Raw genomic sequence first — 23,364 nt, forward strand, 5'->3', positions numbered from 1 at the left:
AAAAAGCTGCAAAAGCTGGAGACTTTGAATACAGAAAACAGGACCCAGGACCTGATTCCCAGCTTCTTTTGCACCTGGTCACACTGAAGGGATGTAGGTTTCAAAAGAGACAAGATATCCATTATGCCTCCATCTATATGTCTCCCATCTCTTTTCTCCCCCCACTGTGTTCTTTATTAACAATGAAATTATTTCTTAATATAATCACTGAAAGATCACAAAGCACAGAAAAGCATATTCTACACAAATCGTCAGGTAATTTGCATACCTTGGGAAAGGAAGAAATCTCTCCTCCTTTCATCACCATAGTCAATTTTCCTCCACCTTCTGACATTATATGTCAATAAATATTTGTATTTTCTCCTTCTCTGGACAAGAGATGCTGTGAAATGTCTGACGTAAAGTAAAGTTTATCATAAAATCCCTCATAAAAAAGTCCAGCAATGGCATTGGAAGGTGGGGGAGGGGGTTCCTGTGCTGTGTCTGCCTTCAAACCACATGCAGGTCATACCACCTCCTGCTTCCAGGAGCTTTGCTGCAGGTTTTCTAAAGATATAAACAGAGACATTCAACTCCTCTTACCTTGCATCTGTCAAATTCATTGCTTTCTATGAAATTAGTTTAACAAAGTACCAGTTTCTCATAATGTCAACTCTAGTATCCTTAGTTAGTATATTTTTAATTCTCCTCTTTCTGGGATGACTCAAATAGTCTCACGTGGAAGTAAAGAAGTAAATAAAGTGGCTTATTTTATTATCTTCTGTCAGGGGGTTGGAGGAGAGGAGATGGTTACCTGGGTGGTGTACATACAAGAGCGGCTGTGTATTAGGCTAGAAAGTAAAAGACAGGAAGGGATTGCCTTGTGGCTGCTACTTCTCTTTCCCTACAAACCTCTTCTGATTGTAGGAGATTTATAGGAGCTCCAAGAAGCCCAGCATCTTCACCATAAACTTCACAGAAGAAAACTCATTGAGTTCCCCCTTGAAAGGAGATGAAAAGTGAAAATCAGGATTTGGTACAAACTCACAGACCAGGGCCAGGAAAGGAAGGAGGTCAGTTCTTTATAGCTAGTTGAAGTCCTTCAGGATTTGTGTACATGCGCGCGCACACACACACACACACACACACACACACACACACGCATGCACATAGGTATGCACACACCATACCCAAATACTCTAACAAATATGGTCATGTTTATAGTCCTACCAAGAAAAGTGTACCCCTCCTCCTTGTGTACACCACTCTGGTGCTTATTTCCACACTAATTCAATAACATATGTCCACATATCTGGCACATACACATGACTCTCAATGAGGTGCTTTATGAATATAATATATTGAGCCTCACCCCCTTTCCAGACTACAGGGTGGGGCACAGTGAAGGTTAATGAGAGAATGTATGAGTATAAGCTTGCATTTGTCACTAAATGTGTCTCTGACTACATGCCACAAAACAAATATATTTTTTTTTCATTATTCACTATTTTGCATTATCCACTGTCTTTCAATTATCTCTATACCACCAAGTTTCACTGATCATCTATCCCTTACTGAGCTGCTACTTCATGAAGAGGGGTTAGTGGCATGAGCTTTGCTCAACCTTGGTACAAATGTTAGCTTCACTACTCACTTTGCACAAATTACTTCACTGTTCTTTGTACCTTTCTGAGACTTAGTTTCAAATTTTGTAAGGTAAGCATAACAATACTCAAATCATACACTTTTGTATTAAATAGGTGATCATGTGAAGTGTTTGGAAAAAAAGTATAGGCTATAGTACTCAGCAAATGATAGCTATATTTTTATCATCACTTTGTTGGCATTGGAGATACAAAGAAGTAATACATAAAAGAGATGTTTTCTCTTCAGAGGTTTTTAAATCTCATCAATGACAGAAGATAAATACATGGAGAGAGGAAGAACATGGAAACCCATAGCTGTTTATTTGAGTCCAAACATGCAACTTATTCTCCTAAATCAAAGCCCTGTTGACACTTTGTAGGAGATTTGGATGCTCTAATAAGATTTTTATTCTGTAATTCATCACTCCCATGCCTCACAGCCTAACATACACCACATGTCTATCCCAGCTTTTCACTTAACAAGTTGAGTGGAGAACTCTTGGGATAAAAAATATTTTGAGAGTGTATTTTCTATATTTCCCTGTTTCTGGGCAGGAGACCACCTGAGGCATTCCAAACCCTAGTGAAACAGCCATGCACACAGTGAGAGTGCCTGCACCTTCCCATCCCTCCCTCCTATGGAAGACCCCATACTTAAATATAATAGAAAACACTGGCCTTTCTATGCCAACCATAAAACCCTGAGTGCTTCAAGAAAGATGCATACTTTCCCAGGCTGGACCCAGTCTCATCTTCAAAGATCCCCTGCAATCAGGTAGAGCAGGTTGGGCCTTCTATCAGTTTCACTACTTCTGGCCCCTCCCCACATCCCATGGGAATAGATGGAACAGGACCATGGGAGGACATGTCAGGCATTCTCGTGCCCTGGGACATATTTTCCCTGTTGCTCTTTGAATGAACAACTGTTATTACTGTTGGGTCTACAGGAAGGGGAGAAGCTACTCCTTGCCCTGAACATGACTCCACTCTGATAGAACAGACAGGACAGTCACCAGGACTCAGGCCTAGCTACACAAAGGCAAAACTAGAAGTGCCTGAGTACAGTTCTAGATGGGGTATGGATCTAGATAAACTTAGATATAGTTCTGGATGGAGAGAAATGCTTTTTGTCAAGGAAGTCTCCCAGAAAATAGTTTTCAAGGACTAGCACAGTGCTAGCCTGAAAGGAAGAAAAATTTTCTGTACCAGAGAAATGTGTAAGGCCCAATTCAATTTAACATGAATTTATCATATACTCATTATGTTCCTGAAGCCCACCTGGATGCTCTGGGGGAGTAAACAAGATACACTCCTTGGGCCTCAAGGGTGGCTCAGTCAGCTAAGCCTCTGACTCTTAATTTTGGCTCAGGTCTTGGTCTCAGAGTTCATGGGATCAAGCCTCTCTTTGGCTCTGCAATGACAGCACTGAGACTGCTTGGGATTCTCTCTCTCTCTCTCTCTCTCTCTCTGACCCTTCCCCGCTCACTCTCACTCTCTCAAAATAAATAAAATTAATAGAAAAAAAAAGATACACTCCTTACCTGTGATCTACAATCAGGAACAAAATAAAGAAAATAAAGACACTCAGATAACTGTGGTACTTTATTTTTTCATTCCAGCTTTACTAAGGTATAATTGACATAAAATTATAAAATATTTAACATGTACATTGTGGTGATTTGATAGACCTATGCATTGTGAAATGATTCACTATGATTTCCTCACTGTGAAAGGATTAAAGATGGTATTTTAATCTAAATGTTAGATTAAGTGAAGATAAGTGTTCAAAGGTAGCTTTGCTTTCCTCACTTCATCTTTACATGTGGAGGAGCTTCAGCTGGAGCTTTGGTTTTCAAAGAGTGATCCCTAGGACCTCAGCATCAGCATCTCCTGAGAATTTGTTAGAAGTACAAGTTTTGGGCTCCATCCAGACCTACTGAATTCCAAATGCTAGGGGTGAGGCCCAGCAATCTTTGTTTTCACAAGCCCTCCAGGTATGGGACACCTGCTGAAGGCTGAGTACTACTGAGCAGAGAACTATTCCTGGACTCACCCCACCTCTGCCTCCCTCACCATGACTTTCATTAGTGAGTTGAAGAGACAGACAGCACTGGGAATATCCAGCTCAGCCTCTTCCAGTTTTTTGTTGATTTTCTTTTTTTATTTAGTGCTAAGTTGCCCAAAGGACAACTCCCTTGCTCAAACAAGAGAAAATCTAATAAAAGCAGACTCTCTCATGTGGTAGGAAGCAGGTGGTGCTCAGCACTACTAGGGATGAGGTTCTTTGAAAGAATTAACAAAATTGACAAACCACTAGCCACTTTGATCAAAAAGAAAAAGGAAAGGACCCAAATAAATAAAATCAAAAATGAAAGAGGAGAGATCACAACCAACACAGCAGATATAACAACAATAATAAGAGACTATTATGAGCAATTATACTCCAATAAAATGGGCAATCTGGAAGAAATAGACAAATTACTAGAAACATATACACTACCAAAACCAAAACAGAAAGAAATAGAAAATTTGAACAGACCCATACCCAGTAAGGAAATCGAATTAGTAATAAAAATCTCCCCCCAGAAAAGGATCCAGGGCCAGATAGCTTTCCAGGGGAATTCTACTAAACATTTAAGGAAGAGTTAACACTTATTCTCTTGAAGGTGTTCCAAAAAATAGAAATAGAAGGAAAAATTCCAAACTCATTCTATGAAGCCAACATGACCTTGATTCCAAAACCAGACAGAGACCCCACTAAAAAAGGAGAACTATAGACCAATTTCCCTAGTGAACATGGATGCAAAAATCCTCAACAAGATATTAGCCAACCGGATCCAACAATACATTATATATATATATATATATATATATATATATATATATATATATATATATATACATATACATATATATGTACATATATATACATACATATATATATATGTATATATGTATATATGTATATATTCACCACGACCAAGTGGGATTTATACGTGGGATGCAGGGCTGGTTCAATATCTGCAAAACAATCAATGAGCTTCATCACATCAAAAAAAGAAAGGAAAAGAACCATATGATCCTCTCAATAGATGCAGAGAAAGCATTTGACAAAATACAGCATTTTTCTTGATAAAAACCTTCAAGAAAGTAGGAATAGAAGGATCATACCTCGAGATCATAAAAGCCATATATGAACGACCCAATGCTAATATCATACTCAATGGGGAAAAACTGAGAGGTTTCCTCCTAAGGTCAGGAACAAGACAGGGACCTGTCACCACTCTCACCACTGTCATTCAACATAATATTGTAAGTCTTAGCCTCTCCAATCAGACAACACAAAGAAATAAAAGACATCCAAATTGGCCAGGAGTTCAAACTTTCACTCTTCACAGATAACATGATACTCTATATGGGAAACCCAAAAATTCCACCAAAAAAGTGTTAAAACTGATTCATGAATTCAGCAAAGTTGCAGGATATAAAATCAATGCACAGAAATCGGTTGCGTTCCTATACACCAACAATGAAGCAACAGAAAAAGAAATCAAGGAATTGATCCCATTTACAATTGCACCAAAACCCATAAAATAGTTAGGAATATATCTAACCAAAGAGGTGAAAAATCTATATGCTGAAAACTATAGAAAGCTTATGAAAGAAATGGAAGAAGACACAAAAAATAGAAAAAGACTCCAAGCTCCTGAATAGGAAGAACAAATATTGTTAAAATGTCAATACTACCCAAAGCAATCTACATATTCAATTCAATCCCTATCAAAATAACACCAGAATTCTTCACAGAGCTAGAACAAATAATCCTAAAATTTGTATGGAACAAGAAAAGACCCTGACTAGCCAAAGCAATCTTGAAAAAGAAAACCAAAGCAGGAGGCATCACAATCCCAGACTTCAAGCTATACTACAAAGCTGTAATCATCAAGACAGTATGGTACTGGCACAAGAACACACTCAGATCAATGGAACAGAATAGAGAACCCAGAAATGGACCCACAAATGTATGGCCAACTAATCCTTGCAAAGCAGGAAAGAATATCCTATGGAATAAAAATAGTCTCCTTAGCAAGTGGTGCTGGGAAAACTGGACAAAGACTTGAAGAAGAATGAACCTGGACCACTTTCTTACACCATACACAATGATAAACTCAAAATGGATGAAAGACCTCAATGTAAGACAGGAAGCCATCAAAATCCTCGAGGAGAAAGAAGGCAAAAACCTCTTTAATCTTGGCCGCAGCAACTTCTTACTCAACACATCTCCAAAGGCAAGTGAAACAAAAGCAAAAATGAACAACTAGGACCTCATCAAAATAAAAAGCTTCTGCACAGTGAAAGAAACAATCAGCAAAACTAAAAGGCAACCAACGTAATGGGAGAAGATTTGTGAATGACATATGAGATAAAAGGTTAGTATCCAAAATCTATAAAGAATTTATCCAACTCAACACCCAAAAAACAAATAATCCAGTGAAGAAATGGGCAAAAGACATGAATAGACACTTCTCCAAAGACGACATTCAGATGGCCAACCGACATGAAAAAATGCTCAACTTCACTCATTATCAGGAAATGCAAATCAAAACCACAATGAGATACCACCTGACACCTGTCAGAATGGCTAACATTAACAACTCAGGCGATGACAGATGTTGGTGAGGATGCGGAGAAAGAGGATCTCTTTTGCATTGTTGGTGGCAATACAAGCTGATGAAGCCACTCAGGAAGACAGTATGGAGGTTCTTCAAAAAAACTAAAAATAGAACTACCCTAGGACCCAGCAATTGCACTACTAGTTATCCACGGGATCCAGGTGTGCTATTTCAAAGGAACACATGCACCCCAATGTTTATAGCAGCACTATCAACAATAGCCAAAGTATGGAAGGAGCCCAAATGTCCATCGATGGATGAGTGGATAAAGAAGATGTGGTGTATATATACAATGGATTATTACTCGGCAATCAAAAAGAATGAAATCTTGCCATTTGCAGCTACGTGGATGGAACTGGAGGGTATTATGCTAAGTTAAATTAGTCGGAGAAAGACAAATATTATATGACTTCTCATATGACGACTTTAAGAGATAAAACAGATGAATATAAGGGAAGGGAAACAAAAATAATATAAAAACATGGAGGGGGACAAAACATAAGAGACTCATAAAAATGGAGAACAATCAGAGGGTTACTGGAGGGTTTGTGGGAGGTGGGATGGGCTACATGGGTAAGGGGCACTATGGAATCTACTCCTGAAATTATTGTTGCAGTATATGCTAACTAACTGGGATGTAAATTAAAAAAATAATAATAATTAAAAAAAACGAAATAAAATATAGCCTCATTAATGTCAGAGGCCATTTTCATCTTTTTTATTTCAGTTTTTTCTAGGTATTTTATTTCAAATATACAGGATTATTATATGCTCCATGTCTACTATATAATGATTCAACAATTCCACACATTTCTCAGTGTAATTAAGACAAGTGTGCTCTTGGGGAGCCTGGGTGGCTCAGTCGGTTAAGCATCTGACTTCGGCTCAGGTCATGATCTCACAGTCTGTGGGTTCGAGCCCCGCATCGGGCTCTGTGCTGACAGCTCAGATCCTGGAGCCTGCTTCCAATTCTTTGTCTCCCTCTCTCTCTGCCCCTCCCCTGCTCATCCTTTATCTCTCTCTGTCGCAAAAATAAATAAAAACATTAAAAAATTAAAAAAAAAAGACAAGTGTGCTTTTAATTCCTTTTATCTATTTCACCTATTCCCCTGCTTACCTCCCCTTTGGCAACCACCAGTATTTTTTTTCCTGTATTTAGGAGTCTGGAGTGGATTTTTTTTTAATTTTTTTATGTGTTGTTTTCCTTAAAGATTGTTTTATTTCTTAAATTCCACATAGGGTGAAAACATATGGTATTTGTTTCTCTGACTGACTTATTTTATTTAGCATTACACTTTGTAGGTTCATCCATGTTATTAAAAATGGCAAGATTCCATTCCTTTTAGTGGCCAAGTAATATTCCACTGTGTGTATTGGGTGAGTAATATTCCACTGTGTGTATTGGGTGAGTAATATTCCACTGTGTGTATTGGGTGAGTAATATTCCATTGTGTGTGTGTGTGTGTGTGTGTGTGTGTGTGTATCTTACACCTTCTTGATCCATTCATATATCAATAGACACTTGTATACTTTGGTTGCATTCATTTCCTGGTTTTGGTATATAATGCTGCAATAAACATAGGGTTGCATATATCTTTTCAAATTCATGTAACTAAAAAGCTTTTGCAACAGAAATGGAAACCATAAACAAAACAAAAAGCAACCTACTGAATGGGAGAAGATATTTCCAAATGATATATACAAAAAAAAAGTTTAATATAAAATACATAAATATCTTATATAACTCAACACCAAAAAAAACCAAATAATCCAAGTAAGAAATCCAAATTAAAAAAACAATTCAGCATAGGACATGAATTGAATTTTCCCAAAGAAGAAATAGATGGCCAAAGACATAAGAAAAGGTACTAGCATCACTAATCATCAGGAAAATGTAAATTAAAATCACTGTGAGATATATCTTTACACCTGTAAGAATGGATAAAATAAAAAATACAAAATAACTAGTGTTGTTGAGGAAATTGAGAAAAAGGAGCCCTCACACATTGTTGGTGGGAATGTAAATTGGTACAGCTACTATGGAAAGCAGTGTGGAGCTTCCTCAAAAAATTAAAATACATACCATACAATCCAGTAATTATGCTACTGGATGTATTTTAAAGTAATCCCTATACCCAATGAGGAGCTCAATCTCACCACTGTGAGATCAAAAGTTGCATGCTCTACTGACTAAGCCAACCAGGTGCCCCTCCCCCAGCTACTGAATATTTAACCAAATAAAATGAAAATAATTTTTAAATTTTTAATATTTATTTATTTTTGAGAGAGAGAGAGAGAGAGACAGAGCATGCACAAGTAAGGTATGTTCAGAGAGAGAGGGAGACACAGAATCTGAAGCAGGCTCCAGGCTGTGAGCTGTCAGCACAGACCTGACGTGGGGCTCAAACTCACGGACTGTGAGATTATGACCTGAATCAAAGTTGGATGCTTAACTGACTGAGCGACCCAGGCACCCCTAGTTTTTTTAATATTTTTTTAAAAGCCAGTAAACAACTATAGACATAATTAACAAATATACAAGTAAGAAATAATAAAGAAGAAAGAGCAAAGCCACATCCTTCATTCCACAATAAATACAGAGCTCTATTAGTGTTCCCCCACATCAGCATCCCATGGGAGACCTAACTTTCTATGTGCTCAAAAATACTCTCCACTATTATGCAAAGGGACCAGACTGCATTCAGGTGTTATTTTATCAAGCAGAATATGTACTGGCACTGCTGAGTTCAAGGTCTACAGTTTTGGCCTTAACTTAGGTGGGGTTAATAGACCAGGCTGTGCTGGATCCCATAGCTGAAGTAGATAGCAAACCCAATCAGCGTCCAGACACCAAATCGGGCCTAGGTGGCAGCTGTCATCTGCATCATAAGGTAAACATTCATGAAGATGCTCAGTAGTGGGAGAAGAGGCAGAGCAGGGACCTTAAAGTGAAGGGAACTGGAGCTCTGAGGCTGTCTCCAGACGACCCCAGTAAGCCCAGTGATGAGCACCAGGAGCAGCACAACCACTGAAATCCACACTGGGTCTCCAGAAAGCAGAATTGGCCACTGGGCCAGCACCAAGCCAAGAAGAATTAGCAGCAGAGCAAGCAGTGCGGAGCAAACACAGACAACCCGGCCAGAGAGTGGAGTAGGGGTGGGGCTGCCTGGAAAAAGTAGTCCTTGTAGAGTTAGCCTCTCTGCTGCCGGTCCATTCTCCTCCTGAACCATTGGTTCATTTCCTCCACTCTGCTGATATCGAAGGATGAGAACACAAAGAGCAACCAGGGAATAAGCTAGCAGAGACTCAAGTGACCTGAGGTCCACAAGATCAGTGAGTTCCAAGAAGAATGCCATGTTTGCTGCAATAATACTAAATATCATAGAAGCCATGATGTGGGAGTATGAGCCAGTACACACTCTAGCAAGGACAGGGAACAGGAGGCCATCTTTTGCCATCATGTGTATCAATCGACGAATGGGGAACATAAAGCTCAAAAGGCTGGCAGAAAGACTACAGAAAAATCCAAAAGCTACAACATAGTACGCAGGTACCCAGCCAATAAGGAAAAATGCCTCAGGCAACGTGCTCCCACGTTGAAGCTGATAGTAAGGCACCATAAGCGTAAGTGCTGAGGAGACACCAAAATACAGCACAAAGCAGATGAACAGTGAAATCATAATGCCCATGGGGATGGAACACTGGGAATTCTGCTCTTTCTTGACTGTTGTAAGAAAGATGCTGAAACCTATAAATGCATAGAAACAGGTAGCTGTTCCACGGAGAATCCCCTCAAAGCCAAATGGCACAAATCCTCCAGAGCCCAGAGGGCCCAAGCTTGAGGTGTCATTGAGTCCAGCTTTTACATAGTCGTCTTCTGTGAGTTTCCAGTTTTGCAGGTCTCCCTTAATGAAGCCAGAGATGATGACAAAACCAAGAACCAAAAGTTTCACCAATGTAATCACTTTGGCAACCAGGAAAAATGTATGAAATGGCAGTCTGCAATTCGATGAATAACAACATTAGGCCCCCAACAATGAAGCCTAGATATTCTGCAAGTACTTGGGGAACATGAGGTGAGATGTTCTCATTAAGAGTCTGAGCGATCTGGTTCCCAATCAGGTTGGCAAAAACTAAGGTCCAGGCACAGGCCACAATGGCTGTATCAGCAACAAAGGAGAGGATGAGGTTCCAGCCACTGAGGAAAGCCCAGAGTTCACCTATAGTGACAAAGCTGTAGAGATATGCAGAGCCAGAATGGGGAACCTGGGTACGGGCACTAATCTCTGCATAGCACAGCCCAGCCAACACAGAAGATAGGCCAGCCACCAAAAAGCAGATCACAATGGATGGCCCTGCTTGACTGCTAGCCACCTCACCAGCCAGGACATACACACCTATACCCACTGTGCGGCCCACACCGAGGGCAACTAAATCCAGAGTGCTCAGGTGGATGTTAACTTGAATCCCATGCTCTGTTGGCATATTTTTGCATACAAGCTTTTGAAAAAATCTGCGAAGTATCTGATACAGCATTCTAGCTGGAATTGAAGAAGATTCTAGGATCAGACAGCTGTATCAAGCCCATGTAGTCTGGGATCAGTCTGGGATCATGTTTGGTGAGGCTGAATTAAGCTAAGTCGAGTTGGGGCTGCCACAGTCCATTGGTCAGGCCTCAAAGATCCTGTTTTGTATTTCTTCTAGTGTCTGTCATCCCTCAATAATGCCTAAATAAACAATAAATTCATACTGAACAATTGTGTTCAACCAGGCAACAAAAGCTCAGAAGTCCAACATCACTTGTTGAGCACAAATATAGAAACTGACACTAAAGACATCATAGAAAAGTCAACCCTGCTTTCTCCCCTGAAAAACTGCAAAATACTTCCCAACATTTCCATTTTTACACACCATATGACATAATCTCACATGGGTTCAACTAACTCATGTAGCTTCATGTACTAATTAAGCTGTAAGACACAACAGGGTTTGAATTTATTGTGTAATCATTCACACCATGGATGTTTGTGTGGTACTTGAACATGAGTTATGACACATTAATTCACAGATGAGAGGGCCTCATTGCAGTTATAGAACCATATTTTAAATACCATCTGAATTTAAAATACAAATATTGGTCCCCCAATCTTAAAACCCTTAGCCCCCAAATCAGCTAGCCAATGTCAGACGTCACTATGGCCCCCTTTCTCCTCATTCTGTATCATTCATTTAGCTGTACTGATGGCAAAGGATATACACTCCAACCCTTTTCTTTACCCACTTAGGCCTACATGGGGTGCTGTGAGAAGACATGAAGGGGGAGAAAGGGGCAGGGCCTTCATAAACACCAGTATGAAAGAGAGAAACATGCTGTCTGGTGATAAAACACTGGCGAAATGGATGAAGCAGCCAACCAAGGGTCCATTAAAGGGAGAAGAGACAGAAAGGCCATTTTGTGAATCCTGACATTCAATAAACCTCACCCAAAACAACCAAACAAAAATTCACATGTTTTATGTCCAAAGTTAAGAGAGTATGAGGGGTAGAGAGAAAAGAAATAAGTCACCTAGCTCATAGCTCACAACCAAAACAATTCCCTCTGTCTCCTCCCTCTCTGGCTTCTAGGAGAGAAGGTGAGCTCATTTCTGCAGATGGTCTCCTCAGTGGACTCACTGTGCTCTATAAACACCCTGCACCATCTGTGATGTCAGTTTTCAGCAGCCTTGGAATCTGCCCTGCTCTGTGAACTTGTGTTCAAACACTAATTGTAACTCCTTAGTAATTTTTCACAAGGAGTTATTTTTAACTCCCACAAACCATTGTCTAAATACTAAATATATTTTCTTAATTAATGTACACCACATGTGGTTCTTCTTTTCGCCTCCTCCCCTGCTGCTATTCAAATGGCCCCTCCTCAAGGAGAATAAGTTTTGGATGAACAATTCACAGCAATGCCCCAGAAAAGTAGTGGAAAACAGAGAACACAAAGTCATGCAGCCCTCACTTTCCTCTCTACTCAGGCTTTGATTTTGAGAGAATTTTTAGCAAATGTTGTCAGAGGTTTGTAAAGACAGAATAATCAAGTCAAAACTGAAGAATATTTTTTATACATTATCAGAAGGTACGCTTGGTATTGGTTGGACTTCCATCTACAAATCCATCTAGATTCCTTATTTGCCATTTACCAGTTCCAATGTTATGATGTACCAACAAACACATCTGACCAATAAGGAAGGTCAATTAAGCCATGGAACTTTTTGCACTATGAATGTGATTGATGTGTCTCCACCCACCCCCAGGCTTCCAAACCTCCTGTGGTTCACCAATGCCCTTCCTTCATAGTCTTACCTGTTACTGATTCCTCCAACCTCATCTCCTGCCCAGTTCCTGCATTCAGCCATGAAATTCTACACTGACCCCATTCCCTTGCCTCTAATGCCCCCTTGTTTTCTTCCTATAGCTAACCCCCACTTCTCTTTCAGTTCTCAGCTGAGAAGTTGCTTCCCTAGGAAGTCTCCCCTGACACTTATGCTGCCCTTACCCTTACCCTTACGAGTCTCCTAGCACCTGGCTTACCCCATGTGCCATTTATTCTAATATATCAACATTTTAGGTCAGCTGCCAGTCTCATCCATTAGACTGTGAGTTAGGTGCACAAAAAATATTTGTTGAACAAATGTATAAACAGAGAAGAGAAATCTGAAAGAGCACATAATCAAATATTCTTATCTACTTGATTTTGAGTATATACTTTGTAGCCAAGCAATCTTTATAAACCCAGCTAATGTAAATATATAAATGGTATCATCTTCCCTGTAGAAGGCAAACAAAATGTAAAGTGTGGAAGAAAAACCAACTGTGATAAAACTTTGACCACAGATAATTCCTGGCAAGTATGATTCACACAGGGTGATAAAGAATTCTTTCCTTTTGAGGACACTTGTCTTGAAACTATCAGGTTGCCTTGGGTTATATGCAATGAACCACCCATGCACAGTTAGAGAATCCCCACTTTTTTGAAGGCATCATACTCAGGCCTTAAAATCTAGGTAGGATGTCCTAAGGCAGAGGTCTCACTTCATGGGACACAGGGAGGCATAATGAAGACAACTGGGGGACACTTTCAAACTTCATAACCTCTCCTTCTGGAATTCTTGTCCAACTAGCAATGTACTTCCCATGACTGCTCTAAACCACCCCAAATGACAAGAAATTATCATCAATTTCAAAGCAAAGATATTGTAAAGCTTCCTTCACAGGAAGGCAGCACAGTTTAGTAGTCAAGAGTAAGGCTCTGCAGGTAGATGGTTCAGGTTCAAGTCAAAACTCAACCTCATAGTTGGGTGACTGTGGACAAATTAGCTCACCTCTCAGTGTGTTAGTTTTCACAACAGTCAAATGGGAGTAAAAGTAAATACCTCATAGAGTTGTTGTCAGGATTTAGTGAAATGATGCCTGTAAAGTACTTTGCTCAGTAAATAGCATATAATATGTACTTAATATATTCTACCTAATACTTAATATTTAAATCTGATCCACAGTCCCCAAACTTTGAAAATTAGTCTTTATAAATGTCTAGCCTCAAAATCACCCACTAAAACTCAAGCCTGTTAGCTAGTCCTCATGAAACAATAAAAACAGTTTTATTCCATAATTCACTTTGAAACTCTAAGAACTCTAATTAGACACCCTCTTACATGCTGGTGCTAAACCCTTGGGGGTCCTAGGCTTATTGAGTTAGACCAGGCATCCAAATATCCAAGGCTCAAATATAATAATAATAATAATAATAATAATAATAATAATAACAATACATAATGAGGCAGATGCCTCGTCTTATTTCTGGAAGAGTCAGTGCTGCGTACTACAGTGGTAAAAGCGTTGAACATTATATGAGAGATTTTGGATATAAGCGCTGGCTCTTGTGCTTGACTACATAAACTAGGGTAATTTGCTTAATATCTCTAAGCCTCAGTTTCCTCATCCATAAGGAACCTTACTTTACTTCCCTTATTGGATCAGTATGATAATTCCACGAAAAGATACAAACTGTAATGTACTGCTCTTGGGAAATTAACTGGGTCCACCATCCTGAAGCACAATCTTAGTGGAATTAAGAGTGCACACATAGTCAGCACTGTAGTTGTTGAGTGGATGGATGTATCTAAATACACATGTAGAGCATAGACTGGAAGATCATTTATTAAATACAGGAAAGTAAGTACCCTCCCCACCCCCCACTGTGAGGAGGGGAAATGAGAATAGAGATAGGAATGAAAGGGGAAAATAAAACACATTTTGTAAAGGGGTCTGACAGGAAGCAATGGGGCTAATAGTTCATGACTGAGGGAGCTGTTGACTCCACTCTGCACTACAGGTTTAACAAAGAAATTGCATGAGAAAATGTGAGAGTACAGGGTTTAGGGCATGATAAATGGCAGGCAGTCAATATATTTTAATTGAAGGGTAACTGGATCCTTTAATCATCAGGACATGGAGAATACAGAGAAAGACTACCCGCTAGAAAAAGGGTGGAAAACAAGGGAAGATGGGACACCCCTCCCACCAGTTCCCTCTGAACCCATTTCCCTTTTCCCAATTCCTCTTTCTCCTTCAGCTCCTTGTCTCTGAAGGCTTCTTACTGGGCACTAAGGATGCTTGTACCTCTTTACTCCCTCTGAGGAACCATATCCAGACAACCACCTCCCCACAAAGACATGACAGCGGTTCTTCACATTTGTTGAATCACAGAGCCCTCTGATGTTGGTCACCTCAAAATAATATTCTACACTCTTCTGAAGTCCATCCATGGGCCCTGAGCAGGAATCCCAGAGGACCATCTGAACGGCAGGTTTAGAGATGGCTAATGCTTTTGATCATTTCTGTTTCCCTCAACTTTGTTGTGCAAGGTCGTCCTTGTGTTCTTCCCACCTTTACTGAAGATGAGGGAAAGTGGGATAAAGACAAAGTATGATGATCCAGAGAAGCACCCCACAGGAAAAAAAAAAACCATCTGGGAATTAAACCATGTCTATTTTACTTCAACAGATGCAGGCAGACAAACAAATAAACAACCGAACTCATAGAAGACAAAACAAACCCATGGATTGGGAATCCTGAGAGAGCCTACAACAAACCCAACTTATTACAACACAGAGAAACATTACCCTCAAACTCCATGTTTAGAAATGCCCTTTCCCTGTGCAATAATCCGCAATTAGTCCAACAGTTTGTATTCAGTCCAGACTCTCTGACCCAATTGTCAGAGTCCTGCTGTAATTCTCCCCCTACCCTCAGGCTCATCACCTCCTTACATCCTGACTTACTCTTCGTGGGATGAGACTTGGTACTGGGAAAGTTGCCTGTCCTGCCATGGAGGCCATCCTCACTCTTTTCTGTCCATATTGACCCTCCAGCTCTTCTCAACCCTATTCTACAGCCTTCCTCTGCATCTACAAAGCCTTGCCTAAGCCATCTTGACTGATGCCCATCTCCAACTTTCCTCCTCTTCCCACCAGTACTTACAGCCCATCCTGATGCACAGCTGAAACTGATTTTCCCTTTCTGTCTGATGGTGCCTTGTGTGAGTCACTGAAATTCCTTACAGTCTAAAAGCTAAAAGCTTCTCCTAAAAGCTTCTAGGAGGCAGGGCCAGGATCCATATCCCTTCTCCTTCTGGATGCCACAGTCTCATCTCCAACTCTCATTACCCAGGAAAAATATCTGCTCATAAGTGTGCCAAACGACTATAAGAGACCTTTAGGACAGAGGAAATGAATATATAGATGTATTTTTTTACTACTATACCTTAAAATTCCAGGAAGTAGGACTTTTCTTTTTCAAAGAAAGAAAGGTCCAAACCAAGGTGTAGACAGGACACTAGAACATGCACCATCATCTATTTCAAGAGAATTTCCTGAGGAAATTTCCCAATGAGGGACCTAGGTCTGTGAATCTAAGTTCAATTAGGAAGCATTCTCTCCCAAAGGAGGTGCTTAGCAAAAGGAGATGCTGAAAGAAATGCAGAGAAGATCCAGGGAAAAGGAAGTCAGCTTTTATGGATTCTATAATGCCCTCAGCTCCCCTTTCTTTCCTTACTCCTGCCCATATTACTCTCAGTCTCTGACTCCTTCTAAACTCCAAAACAAAAGTTCTATCCCAAATAACTAAGAAGAAGAATTTATGTCAATTCCAACAGTACACTACTTAAGTTGCAAGGGTGTCTTCCTTTCTCAACCAGCACCACTCACTCCCCTTTGTCCTGGGGGGTCATTGTGTTCACTCCTCTGTCTCTAAGAAGGGTATTGCCCTCACTCTGGACGTTTCCTTTTCAAAAAATTTTTCCAGGTAAGCAAATTATACTGGTTCTCAGGGTTGGGTGTTAAATCTTCTGCCAATCAGGAAGTTGGCCTTGTGGCTCCTCCTGAATACCTTCAAAGAGAGTTTGGATACCAGTTGCTTTGCTAGAAGTTTGAAAAAGACTTGAGAGTAGTGCACTGAGGCTGTTAAATAATTAAATCAAGCTCTAAAAAGTTCAGAGAAATGGACATTAAATGCAACATCTCCAGAGTTTATATCAATCCCTTTGTATCCAAGTACAACTCCTTCCTGATCCCAAAGTATATAAATTCTCTCAGCCTCCTTAAAAGTTTTCCAGACAATAAAATCTCCAGCCAACTGAACCAGTGGCTCCCAAACAAACCAGTATAAGCCTTTTTGGATAGCTGAGCTTCCCCAGAGTTACAAAGTCCTAAATCAAGCAGCCCTGCATCTCTGGTAGAGGACAGTCAGGAATGCAAGAGTAGAAGCTTTGTGTTCAGGGCAAGAGCTTTAAATAATAATGTGTGGTGCATATGCACAACCAATACTTCCAAAGCAGAAACAGTTCAGAATATATATGAAAAGCTAAACAGAATAAAATCCACCATGAACACTGGGGCTGAGTCTCATATCCCAGGGTAAAAGACTCTTGGTTAACAAAACCAATGAAAACCATTGGTTAACAAAACCAATGAAAAATGGAATCTTCCCATTTTCTCTCTCTCTTTGTACTTTATCTAGAAGTCTGTGTCCAATCATAGTCTTTCATTTATTTATTCAAATATAGTGGTCCCCAATTATTTAGCACTGCAAATAAAGCAAAGAAAAACACAAACATCCCTCCACTCAAGTTGCTTACATTCCTTCAGTAGGAAGCAAACAATAAATAAGTCATACAGAGAAAGATGGATACCATATGTTTCCACTCTTATGTGGATCCTGAGAAACTTAACAGAAGACCATAGGGGAGAGGGAGGAAAAAAAAAAGATAGAGAGGGAGGAGGCCAAACCATAAGAGACTCTTAAAAACTGAGAATAAACTGAGGGTTGATAGGGGGTGGGAGGGAGGGGAAAGTGGGTGATGGGCATTGAGGAGGGCACCTGTTGGGATGAGCACTGGTGTTGTATGGAAACCAATTTGACAAGAAATTTCATATTAAAAATAAATAAATAAATAAATAAATAAATAATATAAATATAAATATATATTGTGTAAGATTTTCAATCAATGCAACAGAGGAAAGAAAAGCAAGAAAAGGTTAGGATGTTCTCTAGTGGGTTTTATTATTTTAAAATGGGTGACCCAAGACAGCCTCACCTTCACACTGTTGTGTAACTGTCACCACCATCCATCTCCAGAACTTGTTCATCTTCCTCAGCTGAAACTCTGCACCCATAAGCAGTAACTCTCAGTTCTTCCCTCCCTGCAGCCCCTGGCACCCAGCATTCTACATTCTGTCTCTATAAATTTGACTATACTATGTGCCTTGTAAAAGTGGTATCATACAATATTATCCTTTCGTCACTGGCCTATTTCACTGAGCATAAAGTCTTCAAGGTTATAGCCCATGTTATAGCATATGTCAGAATGTCCTTCTTTTTTAAGGCTGAATTGTGTTCCATTGCCTGTATATCCCACATCTTATTTATTCATCCATCCACTGATGGGCATGTGGGCTCTTTCACCTTTTAGCTGTTGTGAGTAACAATGTCTTTTGAGTCCCTGCTTTTAATTCCTTGGAATATATGCCAAGAATTTGGGTTGCTGGATCATACGGTAACTGTATACATAATTGAGAAATCATCATATTGTTTTCCACAGCAGCTACACCATTTTACATTCCCACAGGCAATGTATAAGTGTCCCACTTTCTCCACATATTCACCAAAACTGTGAGCCTCTGTTTTTGTTTTGTTTTGTTTTTAATAGCAGCCATCCTAATGGGTGTGAAGTGGTACTTGGCTACTTTTGAGGAATAACAAGCCCTGTGGTGCCAGGACAGAGTGAGTGAGAGGAAAGCAGTCAGGGATAAGGACAAAGAGAAAGCAGGAAGCCAGATCCTTCATGGAAGATCTGAGTCACTGTGAGGAATTCGACTGTTACTCTAGGTGTGATGGAAACCCTAGGAAAACGTGAGTTTCACATGTTGCCTACTGATTTTCATGTTCTGTGAACTACATATTGGATTCTCAACGTAAGGAAAGGACTTCTCCAGGATTTGAACAAAGGCATGGAGACAGTTCGCAGAGCTGTCAATAGATCTGCAGTTTCTGATAACACAATGAGGCCTGAACTATCTGCATTCTTGCATCTGCCACCCTCTCTAGACACCAAAGCAGAGATCCCATACGGCCACCCATGGGAAAGTAACATGATGGACTGCTTTCACTGAAGCTGTTCACTTATGTATTATCTCTAGACAGGACTCCATCACTTAAAAATCAAACAAAAATCATTTTAGTACAATTCACTATTGTAGGTTATTCCCACCATTATCATGGATAATCAAGAACTGACATGGAGATAAAGAGGGCTTTTTCTGCAACCTGGTGAAATTAAGAACCCCAAAGGCAGGCATAGAGAGACTCTCAGAAAGGGGGCAGGAACCATGTAAATTAGGTACTCACAAGCCTTGCAGAATTAAATAGATGAATCCAGTCCCAAACCCCAGATGCCTCAGGAAGGACTGTCAAAAAATGTCTGAAATGATCAGAGCTGGAAAGAGAGAAAGGGCCCCAAAGGGAAGCCTGCCTGAAATCACATTTATGAGAGGCATAGAGTACTTTCATAATCTCACTTCCTCTGGGCAAAAAGGATGAAAGCTTTTACATCAAGATGAGAAGTCCAAGGAGTTATTCAATTTCTCAACAATAAACAATCTGAAGAGAATGGCTGCCCAACCATTTATAAATGTCAAAAAATACACACTTGTATGTGTGGGAAGCAGGGGAGATAGAGGGTAGAGAAGGAGAAAACATTTTTGCTTCCTTCCCACAACATCTTTGGAGTCACTGCTTCATGCACATACCACTCTAGTATCATTGCACCATTATTTGGGTAAACAAGCAGATAGCCAGAGCTTCTCTAGAGGCTGTATAGACACCACATAATCTGGTATCATTCCAGGATGGTTGTGAACAAGGCAAATTTCTTAGTCCCTCTGGGATAACTGCAGAGAAGATAGAGTTAAATGCAATGCTCCTCATTCGTGATTTGACACATTTACAGGTTTAGTTTCAGTCATAACCCAGTTTTGGAAACTCTTAACATTTCTATCACACCTATCAAGATGATGAGCTTGATGAATCAGAAAAGCCTGAGCTTCTGCTTCTAGAGGTCTTCAAAAACTAGATAGGCTACCAGGGAGAATCAAAGTGAGATTTCCCAAACAGAAATCAGAAAGAGAGCTGGGAAAAGTGAGAAAATAATGTGATACACTGATGTCAACAGTGAAAATAAATGTGTTCTCTACTTACTTTTATGATTATCTACTCCATTTTCTCAACCCTGAATCCTATAAACACAGAACACCTAATAAAAGTCCTCAGGAATCTCACTGTGGTTTTGATTTTTATTTCCCTGATGATGAGTGATGTTGAGCACCTTACACCACCTCATCCTGTCAGGATGGCTACAATTAACCACACAAGAAACAGTATGTGTTGGCAAGACTGCAGAGAAAAGGGAACCCTCTTGCCCTTTTGCACTATTGGTGGGAATGCTAACTGGTGCAGCCACTTTGGAGAACACTATGGAGGTTCCTCAGAAAACTGAAAAAAGAAGTGCCCTATGATCTAGAAGTTTCACTATTAGGTATTAACCCAAAGGATATGAAAATACAAAGGGGTACATGTCTCCCTATGTATATAGCAGCATTATCAACAATAACTTATCTATGGAGAGAACCCAAATGTCCACTGACTGTTGAATGAGTAATGAAGATGTTGTGTGTGTGTGTGTGTGTGTGTGTGTGTGTGTGTGTGTAATGGAATATTACTCAGCCATCAAAAAGAATGACATCTTGCTATTTGAAATGAAGTGGATGGAGCTAGAATGTATTATGCTAAGTGAAATAAGTCAGAGAAAGACAAATACCATATTATTTCACTCATATGTGGAATATAAGAAAAAACAGATGAACATATGGGGTGGAAGAGGAGAGAGGAAAACATCACAAGAGACTCTTAATGATAGAGAACAAACTAAGGGTTGATGGAAGGAGGTAGTTGGGAGATGGGCTAGATGGGTGATGGGTATTAAGGAGGGCACTTGCTGTGATGAGCACTGGGTGTTATATGTAAGGGAAAAATCACTGAATTCTACTCCTGAAACCAATATTGTACTGTATGTTAACTAAATAAGATTATTTGAATATAAAAATAATACAAAAAATCCTGAGGAATAAACAGTAGAAGGAAACACATCTGCCTATCCACCTTATTTTCCAAACTAAAGCTGTAATGTACTTACAATGAACACTTTGTCTTTGTTTACAATGAGCACTAATCTACACTCATTTTTTTCCAAGAAGTCTTATAAACAGCTTTTTTTTTTTTCAACCAAATCCTTCCTTTCAAAGCACAGAAACTAAAAAACCATCCAGTGGTCCTATATATCACTCTACTCTGTATCCACTTTTAGATTAGCAGTTTTGTGTGGTCAGAGCCCATGGTTTATTCTACCACGTACACACTAAGTAATATGCTACACACAAGGGGGTTTAGAAAGGCCGGCTATCTCTCTGGTTATCTTCATTCATATCTTTAAATGCAACCTTCTGTCCTTCCATGTAAGTACTTGGATGTCTCTTTCTGTCTGTATTCTCTCACCAGACTTGGCTTGGTTCCTGTCATTGCCCTAGGTAGCTGCTCACATACTCACCATTTCCCTTGGAAAGTCAATTTTGTTTTGTTTTGTTTTGTTTTGTTTTGTTTTGTTTTGTTTTGTTTTGTTTTGTTGTAGGAAAGACACCAGACCATCTGAGTCATATGAAAGATGTATAATGCCTCAAAGTCCTGAGTTTTTATCCAAATATAGATCAATACGACTTCTGAACGAATATCTGTCTACCTCACCCCAGCTCTGGCAACATAATCTACAACAACTAGCCTCTATAACCACTTATTAAGGGAAACTCTTTATCCCTCTTCCCTAGTTCTTTCTGGTCTCCAGTTGGCCTTGTGGTTTGTATAATACAAGAAAAAAAAAGGACAAGCATAAAGCAAAAGAATGTACCATAAAAATCACTTTTATCAATTTGGAATATACTTTGTGAAGGAAACTGGTTTTTCCAGATGATTTTTCTTTAAGGTTAAAATGTAACTGCCTTCTGGAAGCACATAACATGTATCAAATTATGACTGAGAGACATTGCAAAAGAACTGCTGGAAGGCAAGAGAAAGACAACTAGAAATAAACATTTGCCACATATAATCAATAAAACAGATGTCATGCATGGATAAGTGCTGTCTGGGCTTCTGGTGTTGGGGTACATCCCACAGTGTACATGGTAGTTGGGAGGGGAGAAGGGTGGAGAACATTTTAAGACTGCAGAGGCCTTTAAAATTAAAGAGTTTCAAATATGCTTGAGATAACAACAAACTGCCTCTTGGAGACCCAGTGTCTTAAAGACCACTAGGCAGCCACACCCCAGGGGAACTTGGTAATCTCTTCCTCCTACAGCCTGACCTGACCTATAATCAATCCCCCACCACAACTGTTGTAAATTAGATAAGAGAGGCAGGGAGATACCTTCAGCAGCTGTAAAAAATAGATATCTAATTCCTTAAGCAAGGAGGAAGAAGACGCTCAAATTCTCTCTGATGGTGGATAGACCACCTTATAAAACTGGCCCTGCTATTCGGCAGAGTTCACAGCAATTTCCTCCCTAAGAAGATATGACACAGACACTTTCAGACTCTCCAGTGAGAAAGTGTGGCAAAACATGAAGGAGGCAGCTGAGCCAGGTGGAAGAATCTTCATTCATTCAAAAAACATGTCTAAGCACACTATGTACTGGGCCCTGTGAGAAAGACAAAGATGAATAAAGCAAGCTCTGCACGAGGTCAGAAAGGAAAGGCCAGGGATGAGGGCAACGCAAAGAAAGAGGTGGGAAGGACTAAGGAGGAGTAGGGCCAGGGAATAACCCAGAAATCCTACCTGCTCTTCCCAAAATTGCAAGGCCTTTGGCCTGCACCCGCCAGTCCAAAGTCTAGCTCTGGAGCCATGAAATACCCTCTGCTCAAACTGCCCAGAGCTTTGACAGCTAGCGGCACTCCAAGCCCAGTTTCTTCCACTCTGGTTCTGTCTCAGTTTTCTTGCCAATTCTATAAACACAAGAAATCACTTACCCATGGCCTTTTTCTTCCTCAGAGGATAACACCTGAGAAGAAAGCTTAAGCAAAACCAGGGAAAGAAAAGGAGCTTGGCCAAGCAGAGTCAGGACTTGGAGTGGGAGCTCAGGGGGCCCTCGGGGAGGCGGGCCCTCAGGGGGGCGGGGCCCTCCAAAGGTAGGTGAGAGGAATGGTGGAACAGGGTAAAGGATGTGGATTAGTTGGAATCCTGGAGGCCCTGCATGGGTGAGGAGGTGGACTGAGGACTTAAATGGGACGTTATTTGACTCTTTGTTGCCAGAAAGTTGTGAAATTAGAGTAAGCTTGGGGCGCCTGGGTGGCGCAGTCGGTTAAGCGTCCGACTTCAGCTCAGGTCACGATCTCGCGGTCAGTGAGTTCGAGCCCCGCGTCAG

General features: G+C 40.2%; 2 protein-coding genes across 3 annotated transcripts in view; both read right to left on the bottom strand.

Annotated features, from left to right (window-relative positions):
- The window catches only part of LOC113592989 (cationic amino acid transporter 3-like), a 279,152-nt gene that overhangs the window by 208,397 nt on the left and 47,391 nt on the right, over window positions 1–23,364 (bottom strand). The gene's annotated exons all lie outside the window — the stretch shown is intronic.
- On the bottom strand, window positions 8,599–23,271 carry LOC128316362 (cationic amino acid transporter 3-like). Its single transcript, XM_053225946.1, is given in 3 exon segments — window positions 8,599–9,090; window positions 9,092–10,300; window positions 10,302–23,271. Coding segments are annotated over 3 exon segments (1,818 nt in total). The 5' UTR covers window positions 10,835–23,271; the 3' UTR covers window positions 8,599–9,014.

Source organism: Acinonyx jubatus, chromosome B4, assembly GCF_027475565.1.
Source record: "Acinonyx jubatus isolate Ajub_Pintada_27869175 chromosome B4, VMU_Ajub_asm_v1.0, whole genome shotgun sequence".
Classification (NCBI taxonomy): Eukaryota; Metazoa; Chordata; class Mammalia; order Carnivora; family Felidae; genus Acinonyx; species Acinonyx jubatus.